A 19,235-nucleotide genomic window follows, 5' to 3' on the forward strand; every position below is an offset into this window, starting at 1 on the left:
AGGGTTGTCGTAACAAAACAAGACACACACACACACACACACACACACACACACACTTGCCTAGATGGCTCAAACAACAGAAATTTATTTTCTCAGTTCTGGTGGCTGGAAGTCAACATCAAGATATTGGCAGATTTGGTTGGTTTGATGCTTCTGTCTGGGCTTGCAGATGGTGACCTTCTTGCTATGTTTTTACATAGCTTTCTTCTGTGCTCTTGCATCTCTGGTACCTCTTTCCCTTATAAGGACACCAGTCCTATTGAATTAGGGCCCTGCCCTTATGACCTCATTTAATCTTAATTATCTCTTTATAAATCTCTATTTCCAAATATAGTCACATCGGGGGTTAGAACCTTCAACACAAGAATGGTGGGGTGGGGGGGACACACACAATTTAATCCATAGCACCACTAATTCCCAAGCAAAACTAAAAACAAAAAATAATTTTACCTCTGACACACATAGAAATGAATTCAATGTGAAGAGGAAAAACTTAAATGGTAAAGTGCAGTGAAAGTTAAAATGATACCATGAGTAATTTAGGCAACAGGGAGAAAAGGGAACAGAGAGCTGTGTTTTCTAATTACTTGATTTTTTTTATTGTTTTAATTAGTTACACATGACAGTACAATGACCTTGACATATCATACATTTGAGTCAGATGGGATAAAATTTTATATTTGCTTTCTCCACATAGTATAATCACAGACACCTATCATTTCCTAGTGTTAGAGCTAACTGCAGCATAGGCCTCTCTGCTGCACGTTAGGTCACGTTAGTTAGAGCAAGAGCCCAGCCCCAATTGCAGGGCATCTGAGGAAAGCTTAGCTGTGGCAGTTCTACCATAATGCCATCTGGCTTTGAAGAAATCCAGTTAAGCTGCTTTCCATGTCCCAGTAGTTTTACCTGAAATTAGAAACATTAGACATACAATGTCTCCAGATGCATCTCTCAGATCCACCCACTTTTTGGGGAGAAGAAGTGATTGGTATTTCTAAAAAAGCACCACTGACAGAAGATTCTTTTGTTTTGGTTTTTTTTTTTTTTTTTTTTTTTTGGTCCCAGGGATTGAACTCCAGGGGCACATGACCACTAAGCCACATCCCCAGCCCTATTTTGTATTTTATTTAGAGACAGGGTCTCACTGAGTTTCTTAGCACCTCGCTTTTGCTTTTGAGGCTGGCTTTGAACTCTTGATCTTCCTGCCTCAGCCTCCTGAGCCACTGGAATTACAGGCACCTGCCACGGGGCTCAGCAGAAGATACATTTTTACTTTTCGAGAGTTACAAGTTTTAAGTCAATTCAGTGAATACATCTTTTTCCAAAATTGTACAAAGATTGGGGGAATCAAAATTGTGAAGCTTGAATGAAGTGTCCAAGGAGGGGAAATGCTAAAGAGAGAATCAGATAGAAAAAGACTGGAACCATTTTGCCCAACCAAGGCCTGCCCAGTGCTTACACTGAATGTTTGGAGAAACAACTCTCTTCTTTAGCCACTGTTTCTTCCCAGATTTTCTAATAGCCTCCACTAATCAATAATATATAAATTTAATCAGTTACTGCTGTAATTGTTTCACAGCCTTAATTTTCATTATGCTAAGTGGATTAAAAGAAGTTATTCCCTACATATGCTAAGAGTATTTTGAACCATAACTTTCTCAGATGGATCAACATAAGAACAAAATCCTTCTACTTTTATTTTTGCTGTCAAAAAGTCTTCCACATGCTAGATAAGCAGTCTACAAGAAAATATTCATCAATAACTTCATATTAATTGACTCATAGGCCACAACCCTTTTTAGTTTTATTTTGAATCAGGATCTCATTAAGTTGGCCAGACTGGCATTGAATTTGTGATCCTCTTACTTTAGCCTCCCAAATAGCTGAGATTACAGGCATGCACCACCACACCCAGCATCCCATGTACTTTTAAATAATAATACTAACTGATGCCAAAGAAAACATAGATAAACTTAAATAATGTCATATCCAGACTTTAAAGGTGTCCTTAAACTTTAGATTTGAACTCATCTTATTTCTGCCTGATAACCATAAGTGTCACAAATGTGGAGAGTGACACAAAAAGGCTTATTTGGGCAACTCAGCTCCAAAGGAATCAACATCTTAAAGAACAAGCCATAAAATATGTCAAAATGGACTGACTACCAGACCTGGTGGTTACAACAGTTAGTTTAAAATAGTAGGGTAATAACCAGGCCACGGTGCATGCTTGTAATTCCAGAGGCTTGGGAGGCTGAAGCAGAAGGGTTAAGAGTTCAAAGCCAGCCTCAATAACTTAGCAAGACCCTAAGCAACTTAGCAAGACCTTGCCTCTAAATAAAAAATATTTTTCAAAAAGGGCTGGGGCTGCGGTTATGACTCAGTTGTATAGCGCTTGCCTAGCATGCATGAGGCACTGAGTTTGAGTCTCAGCACCACATATAAATAAATAAATGAATAAATAAAGGTTCATCAACATCTAAAAAAAAAACCCAAAGGGGTGTAAGCTGGGGATGGGGTTTAGTGGTTAATTGCCCATGGATTCAATCCTGGATATCAAAAAGAAAAAAGTAGGGCCATGACATCTTAAATCATAAATCAGATGTGTTCTGGGCTGGGATGTCAGAGGAAGCACCTGAATATCAATTTTATGGAAAAAAATCAGTAAACTTGAACAATGTAAAATGACTGAAGAACAATATCTATTTTATATTAATATGCATGGAGATGATATATCTGTTGTAAGTTTAATTTTCTTAGGAAGAATTTGAAAAAATTTTGGCCAAACATTTGCAATTGATGAAGCTCATTTAAAAATTACTCTTATTAGATATAAGAGGAACATATATAAGGCTCCCCTTCAAATTAAAACAAGTTATGTTCTCATCAGGATATTTTAGTCAGCAACTTAAAGGAACACTTCCTCTTACCTCTGTTTCCCCCAGAATACCTCTGGGTTGGCCAAGAAACAGGTGTCCTGAGGCGGGCCACTTAAGGAAGATGGCATAGACTAATTTTTCCTTAGGTTTAGATGTATACCTGGTTAAAAGAAAAAATAGAAAGCATAGTAACAAGTTACATCCTATGTTACTCCTTCTTTATAGGTCAGGTCTAGAATTATTTTAGAAATAATTCTATGTGCATTTACCAAGGTCTCTGCTAAAAAAGAAGGAATGAAAATAGCCCCCTGGTTGTATAAAAAGCACTCTCTCCACTCCTCTAGTACTAAAAGGGAGTGCTTGGAAGAAAATAATTTTCTTTGGCTAGTATTCTTTTCAGACTGCTCTCATGGAACTGGAAAAGGGGTGAGAATGAACTAAGTGTAGGACACAAGAACTAGATAGCTTTCCACCTGTTAATTCAAATCTTCCCAGGTATGCACATGTCATCTGTGTATTGTGCTCAGTTAGGGATCCAACAAGAACAGCACTCAGCTAGTTTACAGTAAAATTTTTAAATTAAGACTTCTGTTTTAGACATACAGCTTTACTATGCTCTACATCCAAATGGAAACAGACATGGAAAGGTCATCCATATGGCATTAAAGCCAAGAAAATGGATGAGATCAACTTTGGAATTAAGAACTAGAGAGAAAATAAAAGCCCAAAGAGTAAGTCACAGGACCTTCAAGATTCAGAGGTTGAGAAAATCAGGTGGGATCAACAAAGAGGAACAGCCAAGAGGTGCAATGAAAACCAAGAGAAATGGCAGTCAGCTGAGGCAAATACTACCAATATGTTCAGAAAATGAGAAACTGGGCATTAACCACCAGAGGTTACAATGGGACTTGGCAACAGCAACTGTGAGGAATGTTGGGAGTGGAAGTCTGACCAGAGAGAGTTCAAGAGCAAAACTGGAGCAAAAGGTTGGAGATTCTTTCAAGATATTTTACTAGAAAGGAAAGGAAAGAATGGGCATGTAGCTGGAAACATAAGCAGAGTCAAAAGCACTTTATTAAAATGAAAGAAATAACATGTTCATATGCTGATGAGAGCAGATTTAGAAAAAGGGGTAAACTGAAGTTGCAATCAGAAACTAGTTTTAAAATCTACTCCAATAAAATAGAAAATCGTGAAGACATTGACAAATTTCTAGAGACATATGGCCTACACAAATGGAATCAGGAGGACACAGAAATTTTAAACAGATCAATTTCAGACAATGAAATTGAAGACACTATCAAAAGCCTACCAACAAAGAAAAGCCCAGGATCAGATGGATTCTTAGCTAAGTTCTATAAGACCAAAACTAGACAAAGTCACATCAAGTAAAGAAAGCTTCAGATCAATATCCCTGATGAACATAGATGCAAAAATTCTTAATAAAAATCCTGGCAAATCACATACAAAAACATATTAAAATGATAGTGCACCATGATCAAGTGGGTTTCATTCCAGGGATGAAAGGCTGATTCAACATACAAAAATTAATAAATGTAATTTATTATATGAATAGACTTGAGGACAAAAATCATATGATTATTCAATAGATGCAGAAAAAGTATTTGATCACATTCAGCATCCATTCATGTCCAAAACAGTAAAAAACTAGAGATAATATGAACATACCTCAACATTGTAAAAGCTAAATATGCTAAACCTAAGGCCAACATCATTCTAAATGGAGAAAAAATGAAAGTATTCCCTCTAAAAACTGAACAAGACAGGATGCCCTCTTTTACCCCTCCTATTCAACATCTTCCTTGAAACTCTAACCAGAGCAATTAGACAAAAGAAAGAAATTAAAGAGATATGAATATGAAAAGAAGAGCTCAATTATCCCCATTTCTATATTTATATTTAGAATAAATAATATTTATTTATTTATAAATAAATATATATATTTAGAATAAATATATATTCTATATTTAGAAGACCCAAAAAAGCTAGAAGTCATAAATGAATTCAGCAAAGTAGGAGGTTATAAAACTAACATCCAAATAAGTTGCATTCCTACACACCAATGACGAATCAGCTGAAAGAGAAATCAGGAAAACTATCCCATTCACAATAGCTTCAAAAACAAACAACAACAAAGTGAATTAATTTAACAAAAGAGGTGAAAGACCTCTACAACAAAAACTATAGAACACTAAAGAAAGTAATTGAAGAAGACCTTAGAAGAAGAAAATTTTTCTCCATTTAGAATGGTGTTGGCCTTAGTTTTAGCACATATAGCTTTTACAATGTTGCAGTATGTTCATACTATCCCTAGTTTTTCTAGTGTTTTGAACATAAACGGATGCTGAATTTTATCAAATGCTTTTTCTGCATCTATTGAGATAATCATATGATTATCCCACATTCTTCCACAGGCAGATTAGGTAGTATAGCAGATTAATATTGTCAAAATGGCCATACTGCCAAAAATGCTATACAGATTTAATGCAATTCCAATGTCATTCTTCATAGAAATATAAAAAGCATTCATGAAATTCATTTGGAAAAATTAGAGGCCCTTGCCAGGTGCAGTGGTGCATGCCTGTAATCCCAACAGTTCCAGAGGCTGAGGCAGGAGGATCTTGAGTTCAAAGCCAGCCTCAGCAAAAATGAGGCACTAAGCAACTCAGTGAGACCCTTTCTCTAAATAAAATACAAAAATAGGGCTGGGGATGTGGCTCAGTGGCCAAATGCCCCTGAGTTCAATGACCAGTACCCCCCCCCAAAAAAAAATGAGGCCCAGAATAGCCAAAGAATCCTTAGAAAGAAAAGTGATGCAGAAGGCATCACAATAGCAGACCTTAAATTATACTACAGACTTATATAACAAAAAGGGCATGGTATTGGCACACAGTAAAAATGGAGAATTGCTACAATATCCTTGAGTATAGGATTTAGGATGGGATCCTTAAAACAAGGATTAAGAGTGGAAGTGTAGCTCAGTGATATAGTCCTGGCTTAGCATGTGCAAGGTCCTGAGTTAGATCTCTAGCACCACAAGAAAAAACAAAAGCCCCCAAGAAATGACCTTAAATCAAAAGTGATATAAATTGACACTGTACATGTGTACACGTGTTTCTAGTGACAATTATCTTTCTAGGGGCAGCCAAGATGAGAGCTAAACTTAGAGCTTAACTTAACCAAAGCTGATTTTACATTAAGTGAATACAACAGAGAGAGGGCAAAGGAGCTGAGGGCATGTGCAGTGGATTTATTGCAGTGATGGGCCAGAGATCTGACCCAGATAAGGAAGAAAAGAAAACTTGAGAGGGCTGAGGGACAGGGAAAATGTGATAGGATTAAAGACATTTGATCATTGGATTATAAATCCCTTTGGAGTCTGACAGGCTTTGTGGAGTGAGCTGAGATATAAGAATGTTTCAAATTAAAACCATGGAAAATGTGCAGCAAAATCTAAGTTGTAACCAAAGGAAGGGGTAGCAAAGGTAGAATAGACAAAATCCCTAGGAGAGAAGTCACACAGCAAGTTAGAACTGTGAATAGATAAAGTAAAACCATTAAGAAGTATTTTAAAAATTGTTCTGGGAACAGGGATAGTGAGCTAAGGCTAAACTCTCAAAGGATTTCAAGGTTTGACCTGGGAATATGTAGATGACCATAGCAGAAGGAGAGGCAGGGCTCTTGGGAACTCTTCTGAGAATAAGAAGAGCTCCCAAGAATGAGGAAGAAGGAGGGAGACACTCAGCTTCAGAGGTCACATAAAATATTTTGTATTTTACTTTTAGTTATTGCAACACCACTCGATAGATAATACTAATGATTGTGAAATTAAAAACATAGAAGCAAATTCCAAAATTAGATTTAAACTATCTGTAATATGAAGAATTGGCACTGAGTTCTCATTAGGGTTTCTCCAAGATCCAACATGATAAAAAAAAAAACACCTTTTTTTTCAATTATTTGTCTCTGAATAGATTGCCTTTCTTTATTTTCTTCAGAGAGTTGACTATAGGTTTTAAGTTATAAGTTAAGTACGATTGAGCAAGAACATTTAGTTTAACCTTCTGATTCATATTTGATCAGGAAGCACTCACTTAGGTGGAAGTGGGGTGCAATTTTAGAACTTCACTGACTGCACTTATGTATGCATATGAAGGCCCCACATCAAACACCATTAGGTTTGCAGTGTAATTTGGGTACTCATTGGCACACAGAAACTTCCCAAGATCAGGTAGAAACTTGAGGAAAAACTTTTATGGAAGATATTAGTTAAAGAAAATTAAGCAAGTTAATTTTAAAGAAACATCAGGTTTAGATTTATTAGCATAGTATAAACAAGTAACACATTTTTTAATCAATAAGAATAATGCTGTTGTTTGAGACTGATTTTTTCCAATTTTTTAATTGTGGTAAGATATAACAAAATTTATCATCTTAAATTTGTTTAAGTGTACAGCTCAGTGTTATTAGATACATCCATAATGTTATGCAACTAACACCACCATTCATCTCTAAAACTCTCTTCATCTTATAGAACTCAGCTCTGTACCCATTAATCACTTCCCACCTCCTCTGCCCCACCTCCCACCAACTACCATTCTAATTTCGGTCTCTGAGTTTAACTACTGCAGATATCTCGCAAAATGGAATATTTAGTATTTGTCTTTTGGCTTATTTCACTTTACATAACAACATGAATGTTCATCTATGTGTAACATATGTTGGAATTTCCTTCCTTTTCAAGGCTGAATAATATGTGCATACCACAGTATATGTACATGACACCTTTTGCCTATCCATTCATCAGTCAATGGACTCTTGGATAGCTATTGTGAATATAATTCTGCTATGAACATGGATGTGCAATAAGTCAGTGAGTGGTAAAGCACTTGCCTGGCACATATGAGTCCCAGAAGTAAAACTCAAGGGTCATAGGTTAATTCTATAATTTATTTTTTTGAGGAATTGCCATACTGTTTTCTACAGTATCTGTAACATTTTACATTCCCTCTAACAGTACTCAGGGGTTCTAGTCTCTCCACATCCTCATCAACACTTACTTGCTTCCCCTTTTTTGATAGTAGCCATTTTAGTGGACGTGAGGTAGTACCTCATTATGGATTTTACTTGCATTTCCCTAATTATTATGATATTAAGTATCTCATTTTGTGCTTGTTCGCCATGAGACAAATTACACCATTACAACTGTTATCTCAGTAGGGAGACAAGATACCTGGTGCTTCCTACTTGTATTGGACATCTTCCCCAAAACCTCTGTAATTTGGATTTTTTTCTCCTCCCTTGGATATCTCTTGCTTGCTAATATGATAGGATATAACATCTGCAAAAATTAGAATTTACTGATGATTCAATAGTAGTCTGCTTTAGATTAACCACTCAGCATTTTCAACTTATTTAAATGGCTTACAACTTATTTAAATGGCTCTTATAAGAGCTGACAACTTTGGGCTAAAATTTTTCCATCCCTAGGAGATATCTAGAATTTGAGAAACATTAAGTATTCAAAAATATACTAATTCTTCTTCTTCTCTTTGTATTTGAGTAAAGTTGGAAAGTGCTTTGGATGGGTAATATCATCCGATTTCCCTTATTATTCTGCTCTTATTTTTATCTTTGAGAAATTTAAATGCCTTCCTCTATCAAATGGAACTTGGTACCCAGAAAAACTTACCACACATCTGGGGTGACACTGTCATTCTGGGATCGCCATGGGTGGGTTTCATAAATGGCTTCCCCATTGACTTTTAGCCAGGTCCCCATTTGCCTTAATCGCTCCTCAAAAATTGCAGAAATGGTGCCATCTAGTGTGGGTCCAATATTCATCAAAAGATTTCCTCCACATGCAACTGTTTGCACAAGTTGCTAGAGAATTAAGAATAAATACAGTTCTTAGGTTTACAAAAATTCATCTTTCATGTGTTAATACATCATAATTTTCTGTGTACATACAGTCACTATCCAGAAGAACAAACCTAGACATAGAGTAATGCCCTGTGTTTGCAGGTCATCAAGCTACCCCACTTGTAAGAAATTGTTCCCACACAACCTCACTATTAAGAACATGGGCTAATGCTGTAGCTCAATGGTGGAGTGCTTGCCTAGCATACTTGAGGCACCACATAAATATAAAATAAAGATATTGTGTCTGCCTAAAACTAAAAAAAAAAAAAAAATTAAAAAAAAAAAAAAAGAACATGACAATAATGGCCATCATACATTTTACCGTACCTTTACCAACTCTTCAATTGTAAAATAGTCGCCAATGTCAGCATTCCTCCTATAGCCCCAGGAAAACTTGTCTATTGTCATACAGTTTTCCCACTTATGTGGCAAAAGGTGTCCTGGGTTATATCGATCACTGCAGGTATAGTAGCCACCGTGCTTACAGATGCAGCCAGCTCCCCAGCGATCATTGGTGACTACTGTGTCCCGAACTGGGCTGAAATGAGAAGTATGATTTTTTTCAAAGACAATGAGTCTTATATGCAAAAGGAAATGTCACTGAAAAGAGGTCTAGCCAAAATCCATTCCTGAAAAATGACCACAGAATGACAGAGTGGGACCCCAAAGTGCTGAAGTCAAATAGACCCAGGTTGATTGGAATTCTGGCTCTGTCAACCTTCTAGCTCCAAGACCTAGAGCAGGTTTTCTAACTCCTCTGAATAATCAATTGCCTCATTATCATTAGAACAAAAATAATTGATGTAAATAGCCCAGTGCCCAGCACACACAGCACTTACAAGAGCATTGTACTATTATTTGAAGCTCTGCCTCCCATACTGTGAATGGCACCCCAAACTAGATTTATACTCAAGATATTTTTCTCCAATAATCTCAAGTGTATATTCTAACCTTTCTCCTCTAATTGTGCTTAGTATTTTAGAATCTCAGAAAAATAAACTGTTTAAATCATGTGAAATAACTTCACAACATTTCTTATCATGACTGGTAGTTCACACAGAAGGAACTCATTGCACTTAAAGGAGGCAAATTTTTTTCCTTTTGTCACAAGGAATACATTTAATCATTAACAACCTCTTTACTTTCTACTGTTTAATTTAAATGCATTTTAATACAGCTCATAACAGGGCTTTGTGTCAATTCTTTTCAGATCAAGTCAGATACAACTTCTTGAGGATAAATTAAGGTCATTGCCCCCTCTCCCAAGCTAATGTAAAAAGCTTGTGCTGTATCAAAAACAAATGTTCCAATCTTCAACATATCGCAGACATGACAAGTTGGGTGTGTCCTAGGAGTTGATCCATTTTGCTCTGAGAACATAATCCTGATGTGAATGTAACTGAGACATGAATTTATTCAGAAAAATGTTTTTCCATTGTTTTCAAAATATTTGTTGTAAATGACAGAAATTCCTTTGCTAAAGATGAAAATCTTCCTCCTCTACAAGATATTTAGCACCTCTAAAGAGGCAGTTTTGATTCACAAACCAAAGGAGATGGCTTCCAGTCCTTTTCCTTGGAAGGAGCACCTGGAAGTACTACCACTTTTGGTATCAAAAGTTTTCCAGAACATGTACTTATGTGCTTTGTAGACCCGGGAAGCAAAAGCAGAAGGCTTCCTGACTTTACTGCACAGTATCGAGTGCTTACAAATGTAAATGTGGTTCCCATGGTTCTAGCCTAATGGAGGAATTCAGTAAGAGCTTCCAATTCACACAGGACAGTCTTGAATGCTCAAGAAAGTAACAGGAAAGAAGGGGAAGAGGTGAGAATACTGAGGATGAGTGGAAAGAGAAGACAGACAAGGTTGATTTTGACAGACCGGCAAAGATTATCAGAAGGTAGGATGATAAAAAGAAGCAATTAGAGGAAGTGAAAATGTAATCAAAATGTAGTACAAGGTCCTTAACAGATCAAAAGAATTGATTAAAAGAGGGACCCACAAAAATAATACTTCTAAAGTTTTTGATTCTTTGATTTTTAGTCTGACTTCAAAATCAGAAAACAAAGTTGTATTTAATTCCTGATTTGTTTACTTCTGATAATTTCAAGTGAATATGGATACAGCTAATAAGTGTTATTTATAATGATTTCTTTCCCTGATAAGGGACAGACAGACTTGAGCAGTGAAAACATGAGGTTAAGGGAATAATTCTATAAATGGGTCCTTCTTGCCAACCCCCAAATGCTTTCCCTTTAAAAAAAACAAACAAACAAACAAACAAAAAAAAAAAACAATTTACCTGCAGCCCTGTCTGGCTTAGGTAGACAGGATGTCTCAGCAAATTACCTATTATCTGAAGGAGAAATGCAGGCACAAAATGTCATAAGAAGAATACAAGTTCCTGTGAAGTGGAGGCACTTTTGTAACCCTAACACAGTCCTAACCCCAGAACTCAAGGAGGTAAGGATCATTCCTTCTAAGCATAAAATCTTCAAGAACAGGTTCCAAATAAAATTAGTCAGCATTGTCCAAAGTGACCTAGAGTTGTCATGACAGTGGGGACTTGAAAGTCTAATATCATCCTGCTATCAGTCAAAAGTCAAGAAGGTGGATCTGGGGGGCACTCTGGAAACTTCCCTTGGAACCCCCAATAGAACTAGACAGCAGGAGAGGTACACTGTCGCTCTATTCTCTGAAAGGACCCATTTTTCTCCCTTAAGAGTGTCCCCCTTTCCTATTCTTTCTTTAAAAAAACTTGTGCCTGTAACTCTGAGTGACATGTCTGAAATCTTTCTTTCTGACTTGATCACAAGAATGGGGATTTGGAGGAGGGGTCTCTGTGCAGCCTCAGTTTCTTGGCAGATCCCAACCCTGTAACACTTTCCATACCACAAGTGAGCCTAAAAGGAAATATTTCAAGAAGTATGTAAATTTAAATGCTATATGCAAATTAGGAGCTCTTGGGAAATTACAGGCACCTAGTAGCACACATACCTTTCATTGTACAGCCAGGCTAAGAAGTTTGTGCTGTTCCAGTAGTTATCTGGTGCCCCTCCATCTCCATCTGACCACAGAACCTCAGGCTGGTACTTTTTCACCAACTCATAGAGCTCAGGCAACATCTTAGAAATTGGAAATTTTTGCTTACGGAAGGAACTGGATTCATCTTCAAGGAAGAGTGGATGAAACCATTCAAAAAGGGAATAGTACAGTCCAAAATGCAAGTCAGTTTTGTTCCTGATGGCCACTTCCAGTTCCTTGACAATGTCTCTCTTCGGTCCCTCATCCATGGCATTCCAGTTCCAGGAATACTCTGAACCCCACAAAGTAAAGCCTGAAAGGTGACATTAAAACCCTTTGTAAGCATTGTCAATTTCACTTCAGTAAATTTCCACTCATAAAAATGCCAAAACAACTCAGATGCAATATATAAATAACTACTTAAACAAGTGACAATTGTTTAGCATTTTTTTCATAGTTTAGCATTTCTTTTTCATATTCTGTTCTTATAAGAGAAACAAATGAGAATTTAAACAAAGTGGAACCTCAATCTTTAAAAACATCACTCAGGGTATACTGTAAGGTCTATATAGTGTGATCTCTTTTTTTCTCCTTAGGATTTTGAGATCCTTGAGGGGCAGCATCATGTCTGCAGTGTTCCCCACTATGCTCAGCCAACTGTTAGCTCAAGATCAAAGCAAAATAAACCAACAACAGCAGGTCACTTCTAAGATGGGGACATCTTCCACACCCACGAGCTACAACAATGACCACCAATGTTTACAATGGAGTTTCTGAGATGATGCATTCCTACAATTTTCTTATGTGACTTCTTATCCAAACGTGAAGGTATATTGCTTGGTTGTAGGATTGTCTATTTTATCATAGTGTGATTCTAGAACACTAGGGATCCATATGTAAACAATCTCCTTGATCTTGACAATTCATTTAACCAAGAAGCAGAAAAGACATCACTTCCCAGTAGTTTCATGCTACCCACCATTTGGAACCTCACCCTACTCTAAACACAAAAGTAAATAATGTTTTTAGTTGTAAGTTGGACACAATATGTTTATTTATTTATTTTTATGTGGTGCTGAGGATCAAACTCAGCACCTCGCACATGGTAGGCAAGCAGAATACCGCTGACCACAACCCCAGCCCCCAAAGTGAATAATTTACCAATTAAATAGTTGAGAAAATAGTAGTATACCATTACCCAAGTATTTTGAAATAATAAATATTTTAATGGTAATGTGCATTTTGATTGCTAGTTGTTCTATATAAACATGTTCAAAGAGATATAAACTGAAATGCTTAAGAAACAACATGAAAGACTCCTAGAATCATAGGTATCATGTTATTGTTCCAGTCAAGTCTAAGATTGTGTCTCTCTTCAGATTTATTTCATGAAGTTTTTAAAATAGTTTGCACTCATTCCAAAGACATTTGGGGTAAGCTTCAAAGCAGTGTTAACATTTGAGGTCTTAACTCAAATATTTTCAACTTGACATATCCTAACGTCAGGCAGTGCAGTGACCACTTGGATCTTTGACTCAGTATCTCCACCATATGCTCACACAGTGCTGGTCCCTCCTAACGGGAACCAGTAGCACATTGTCCATGAGCAATAAAAATTGAGAATGTATAAATGTGGGCTGTGTCATCTCTCCTCACAGCTTGATTAAGATCATTGTGTTGGTGGTGGTGGTGGTGTTTTAATACACTCACTAAGTAATACTTTGTGCCATATAGGTTGGGGAAGTTCCTAGATATCAAGAAATCAACATGATCTCAAGAAAACACACTTAATAAAAATCCATCTCAGCAGAAATATCTATAAGAAAGAATCATGAAGCTTCAGACTGTGGCCAAAGAGGAAAATACTCTAAGATAATTCCAAATTTTTGTTCCTCCCTTCCTATTTCCTTTGTACTCCTAGAAAAAACAATTTCTTATATCAAGGCAAAGATGGTCATAGAAATGAAACTACCTAATGAATTATGAGGTTGGGACAATAAACTTATTGATGTGTCCTTGGTCTTATGATACTAAGTGGTAATGGGTGGAGTGCAGTCTTAGTGTAGGACCACTGTGTTCTCTTTTAGATATTCCTCGACCAACTATGATATTTCTAGGCACCATAGCAGTTCCATAATCCTTTTCCCTCCAGGTAATCTGTGTTGATCACTAGTAGCTCATCCACCATTTGTACCATATGGCCACCTAAGAGTTAGTCAAAACTGCAGTCAAGTTTATCAGTAATGTTGCAAGACTGCAGCACAGACTTCATGGTGTCTTCACAGAAAGTATTCAAAGGGAAGAAAGTTAAGTATGCAATTCCTCTGGGAAACTCTCTCATCCCACTTCAGTTGGCTTTAAGTAATGCTTGGAAACAACTGTGCATAGAATAAATTGTGGCCATCTTGTTCTGTGAAATATATGATCTGTCTGTATCCCTACTGTCTCTCAATTTAGGTAAAACATGGTCTTAAATGTCAGTCTGGAGAACTGATCGCATAGGGACAGCCTTGCTTTAGCAAAGGAATAACTTGTCAAATCCTGAGCATTGTCAGCATCTATGTGCACATTACCTTCATGATGTTTAGAAGTCAAGACAACGTATTTGGCACCAGAGGCCTGAAGAATATCTGCCCACTGATTTGCATTAAAGAATTTTGCTGTAAATAGTGGTGCAAAATCTTCATATTTAAAATCAGGAGGGTAATTATCTTTCATAAATTTCACAAACTTTGGTCTCTTTTCTTTTTGCCAATACCACCTATGGGAAGAAGAGCAGTAGCACATAAACAACACAAACATAACCATTTGAAATAATTGCCCTGGCTCCCTCTAGTATCTCCCAGATCCTCAAAAATTATCCAGATCCTTTTGGCTTCCCCATCAATTTCCCCATTGACTTTGTATTAAGACAAGCTGATGTAAACCAAACTCCCCACTCATTTTCCCTCTATTCCCACTGTGAAATCCTCTCAGCTCTGAAATTAAAACATTCTGGACAACCTGGCTAGATATTTTCTTAGTTCTTCACTTTTAAATCACAATACCTAGAATGACCTTTAAGTGCTTTGTAACACAAGAAACTAGGGCTTCAAAAGAGACAACCCCTACTATATTCAATAGCAGAAAACATTTTTTGGGTGTAAGATGAAAAAGAAGCAACAGTAAATAAGAAGATGCTGTTTTTAACAAGTTAACTCAGCCTTCAAGAATGACTTGTCACATGTATTCATTCTGACCAAGAGTGAACTGAGCCTAAACTGCTTCCACAAGGCTGCATAAGGAAACGTACATCTAAAACACATGAAATCAACCCGACAGTAACTTTCCTTACAAAACAGATGCAAGCTATATCTCGGACCCATCTTCTGCCTGTCCGTCACCTCTCCTTTTATAAGAATACTTCCACTGGATAAACAAATCCACAGTCAGCACTGCATTCCCAAAGATGACTAGGAGGCTCTTCTGGCTGTGAAGACTTCGCTGGTGAACATAATACATACTGAGTACTGCCCTGTGCCTGGTCCAAAGTCACATACATATTTTCCTGGCTTCCACGGTAGCTAGGACACAGAAGTGAGAACTATGCTGGCCAGTGGACCTTGTGGGAAAGGTGGCTTGGGGGTTTCTGGGAACGGTTTCTTTCCGAGCAAAAAAGACAAACAAGGCCTTCCTTCCTGCCTTTGGGCAAGATTGCAGGCTATGTAAGGTCTGGGATGCCTGGACACTATCATAAGACTATGAAGGACCAAACCCTCAAACAGAGGCTGCATCTTTGATTCATCTGTGAGCCAACTACTTCTAAACTTCTTGTTCTGTGAGACAATAAAGTCCTATTATTACAACTTTAACCTGGGTTTTTGATGCCTTGAAATGAGAATACCACAAGTGATCTATGATGCATTTTTACTATTTATTTATTTATGCTGCTGGGGATTGAGCTCAGGGTCTCCAACATGCTGCTAATGCTCTGCCTCTGAGCTATCCCTTCAGCCAACATTCTTATCTTTTAAATTGAACTACAAGTTTGGCACAGTAGTGTAAACCTATAATAACAGCAACTGGGGATCCTCCTAACTCAACAGGAGGATCAAAAGTTCAAGACCAGTCTAAGCAAAAGGAGACCCTGTCTCAAATTTAAAAATAAAAAGGGCCGTGGATGTAGCTGGGAGGTAAGAGTATCAATAGGAAAAAAAAAAAAAAGTGAACTACAAAAGAAATTGTGACAATCAGAAAGCTGAACACAAATATAAACATGTACACACTCATTTGAAGAGCTGAATATTAGAAGCACTTAATCAAAAAAGGTGTGGTAACCATTTATAAAATCACATGCACATTTCATATAAATCTCAAGATAAAATCTAACAAACGTTTTTGTGCAGCACCTTTCATATGGCAGTCTATTAATGATTTAAATGTTTTTGTTTTTTGAGACAAGGTCTCACTAAGTTGCCAGGCTAGCCTCCAACTCCCATCCTCCTGCCTCAGCATCTCTGGTGGATACACACCATCCATCACACATTGGTGTGCTATGTTAAAATGCTATCATGTGTCACTCCAGAAACTTTTAAAGAAGGTTCTAGCTAGGCAGGCTGGCACACGCCTGAAATCCCAGCCACACTGGAAGCTAACTAAGGCAGGAGTCCCCCCCCCCCCCCCCCGGAGTTCCAGGCCAGCAAGCGCAACTCAGTGACACCCGGTTTCAAAACAAAAACAAATGAAAGCCGTTCCACATACACTTGGACCATACTTCAAGGCAAAACGACTGAAAGTGGGCAGGTAGCCGCCTAACAACAGTGGGACGTGAGTCCGAGGCACTGGTCTACCCGACACAAACTGGTTTTTCGGGTCGCTTCCCGGCATACATAGTGTCATAACTCCAGCTCGACCAGCGCAAGGCTCCAGGAGGTGAGGAGGTCGATCCAGGGTCGGTGTCTGGAAACTTGCAGTCACGAGGAAGGACTGTCCAGTGCTCTTCTAGCCCCAGGCGCTGTCAGGAAGTCATCAACCCTGGGAACCGAACTCTGGAACAAGCGAAACTGACAAGCGGGCAGCCATAGGCCCAGGCGTGCTGGGGCGCGTCCGGGGTCCTCGGTGGAGGGACAAAAAGCAGCCTGCAAGGAGACTGGGGTGGGGGGAGCGCACTCACCAGAACCATTCGCTACCGAAGCTGGGCACGGAAAACACGCCCCAGTGGATGAAGACGCCGAACTTGGCCTGGTCGAACCAGGCGGGCAGTGGGCGGGCGTCCAGCGACTCCCAGGTCGGGTCGTAGGGTGCCGCGCAGCTGGCCGGGCCCGGTGGGGGTGGCAGAAGCAGCAGCAGCAATAGCGGGAGCGCGAGGCGCGTGCGCGCCAGCTCCCAGGACAACATGTCCCCGGGGCGGCGACGGTCCCGTCTGCACGCTCCCGCGGCCGCTGGAGCTTTGTACTTCCGCGTCTCCTGCCAAGTATGCTCTGCTACTGTCACCTGACCAAACCGGCCTCCGTCAGATGACGGACCATCCTCTCTCCCTGTGGGTTGGGTGTGCCCGCTTTGGGGCCCTTAAACTGAACCCAGGAGGGTTACCTGGTTCACTTGCAAAACTAAGAAGGCCAATTATTATCCCACAGCCAGCCTAGCTAAGACTCCCAGTCCATCTGCTTTGAGGAGAGAAAAGTTAAGTGTGGATGAGGGACCTGTGACCAGAGCTCTGCCCTCCATCTGATACTGATAGGGACAGACATGAGTGGTGAGAACATGAGGTTAAGGGAATAAATCTATAAACTGGGCCCTCTGTGCTGATCCAAATGCTTTCCTTTCTACCTCTAGCCCTAACTGGCTTACATCAATAGGATATGTTACATTCCTCAGCAAACTGCCTATTATCTGAAGGAGAAATGCAGGTGTAAAAAGTCATAAGAAGAGGACAAGTTAATCTGAAGGGGGACACTTTTGTGACCCTTACACAGATCTGACCCCAGAACTCAGGGAGATAAGGCCTAAGCATAAAATCTGTGAGAACAGATTCCAAATAGAAACAGTCAGCATTAGTCAGAGTGACCTGGAGTTGCCACAGCAGTGGGGACTTGAAAGTCTGACATCATCCTGCTGTCAGTCAAAAGCCAAGATGAGGACCTGAGCAGAACTCTCTGGAAACTTCCCTGGGATGTCCAATGAAACTGGAGGGGAGCAGGGGCACACTCTCTCCTCTCCAAGAGGACCCACTCTCTCCCTCAAGAGTGTTCCCCTCTCCTCTTTCCCATTCCTTCTAATAAACTTGTTGGTGCCTGTAACTCTGAGCTACACTGTCTCAACTCTTTCTGACTTGATTCCAAGAATCAGGGTTTGAAAGGGGGACTTCAGGCTGTTTCAGTTTCTCAGAAGACCCGAAACCCTGTAACAATATGACCCTTACAGAAATCATTAGAAAGGTCATCGTGACCCCATCCCCTGTGGAGGCTGCCTAATGTGTCTCAACCATGTTCTTAGAGGCAGGAGTTTCTCCAGGCAGGAACTCAGAAAGTAATCCAGATTGTTCTTAACCACTACATTTGCCCCAGAGTTTCTGGATATGTTAGAACTGTCACTGCCAACCTTCAATTTGTATCATGTGAAGTCCCAAGAGTTTCAGGTTCAGTTAATCTGGACTGGGGCCCAAGAATTTACATTTCTACCAAGGCTCTAGGTGAGTTTCATGTTGTTAGTGGGTGGACCAAACTTTTCCGAGAACTACTCATTAGAAAACAAGGTGATCTGAGACAGGTGACACTTTTGAAATGAATGTTTCAGAAATCTCCAAGCTGGCTTGGGGAAAGGAGCCAGAAACTTGGAAAAATTAATCAAGAGCCCGCTTCACAAGTTTACCTCTCCTGCCTTATAAATATCTTCAGAGTAAAGCCAGAAAGAGTCCTCTCCCCTCTTTCTGAAAAATCCTCTCCCTTTGTTGGGTCAATTTAAATGCCACCTCTTGTGTGATGTTCTCTGCCTCCTGCTTCCCTCCCTAAACATTTTATGCCCTCCTGTGTATCTCCATAACACCATATTGCAACCACTAAGACAGGATTTCAGGCTCCGTCTTGTAAGTGGGTACATATAGACCCCATTTCTCCTTAGTCTGTGCATTTCTTGAGGGTGATAATAGTGAATTTCATTTCTCTTGTCCCTGCATGTACAGCAGAGCCTGACACAGAGAAGCTGTGTCAAAACACTCAAAATGTGTTTGCTGAACTTCTTCGCAGAATCGGGGTTCTAATTAGTGAGTGAACAAGGAAGGAAGTGGCATGTTGCCTGCACTCTCCCACCTCTGCAGAGAGATGGGAACAGCTGAGGTCACTGACATCACAGGAATAGTGGCATTCTTCCTCTGCAGGAAGGAAGTGGCTCCCCAGGACTGCAGCTCTGCCA

The 19,235-nt window shown here is 39.2% G+C and overlaps 2 protein-coding genes across 3 annotated transcripts in view; one reads left to right on the forward strand and one right to left on the reverse strand.

Moving 5' to 3' along the window:
- PEX3 (peroxisomal biogenesis factor 3) overlaps positions 1 to 13,062 on the forward strand; it is a 53,625-nt gene extending 40,563 nt beyond the window's left edge. Inside the window, exon 14 of one of the 2 annotated variants that reach the window (XM_081295516.1) lies at positions 12,443 to 13,062. The gene's annotated coding sequence lies outside the window, so the exon portion shown is untranslated. The remainder of the gene's footprint in view (positions 1 to 12,442) is intronic. The other variant, XM_081295515.1, reaches the window with a different exon arrangement.
- FUCA2 (alpha-L-fucosidase 2) lies at positions 576 to 17,296 on the reverse strand. Its single transcript, XM_081295514.1, has 7 exons — positions 16,999 to 17,296; positions 14,420 to 14,607; positions 11,820 to 12,159; positions 9,150 to 9,360; positions 8,593 to 8,783; positions 2,931 to 3,039; positions 576 to 906 (listed from the first exon to the last, which is right to left on the reverse strand). Exons 1-7 carry the CDS (start codon positions 17,220 to 17,222, stop codon positions 766 to 768), a joined length of 1,404 nt encoding a protein of 467 aa, XP_081151640.1. The 5' UTR covers positions 17,223 to 17,296; the 3' UTR covers positions 576 to 765.
- Positions 17,297 to 19,235: the final 1,939 nt, after the last annotated feature.

The sequence above is a fragment of the Spermophilus citellus genome (genome assembly GCF_964194105.1).
Source record: "Spermophilus citellus genome assembly, chromosome: 5".
Lineage (NCBI taxonomy): Eukaryota > Metazoa > Chordata > Mammalia > Rodentia > Sciuridae > Spermophilus > Spermophilus citellus.

Excerpts from the sequence above, each read along its gene's own strand:
- FUCA2 (XM_081295514.1), bottom strand. The coding sequence starts at position 17,222 with ATGTTGTCCTGGGAGCTGGCGCGCACGCGCCTCGCGCTCCCGCTATTG. Across the intron at positions 12,160-14,419 it reads GACTTCTAAACATCATGAAG|GCTTTACTTTGTGGGGTTCA; the intron begins GTAATGTGCACA and ends GTCACCTTTCAG. Across the intron at positions 8,784-9,149 it reads CAATTGAAGAGTTGGTAAAG|CAACTTGTGCAAACAGTTGC; the intron begins GTACGGTAAAAT and ends TTAATTCTCTAG.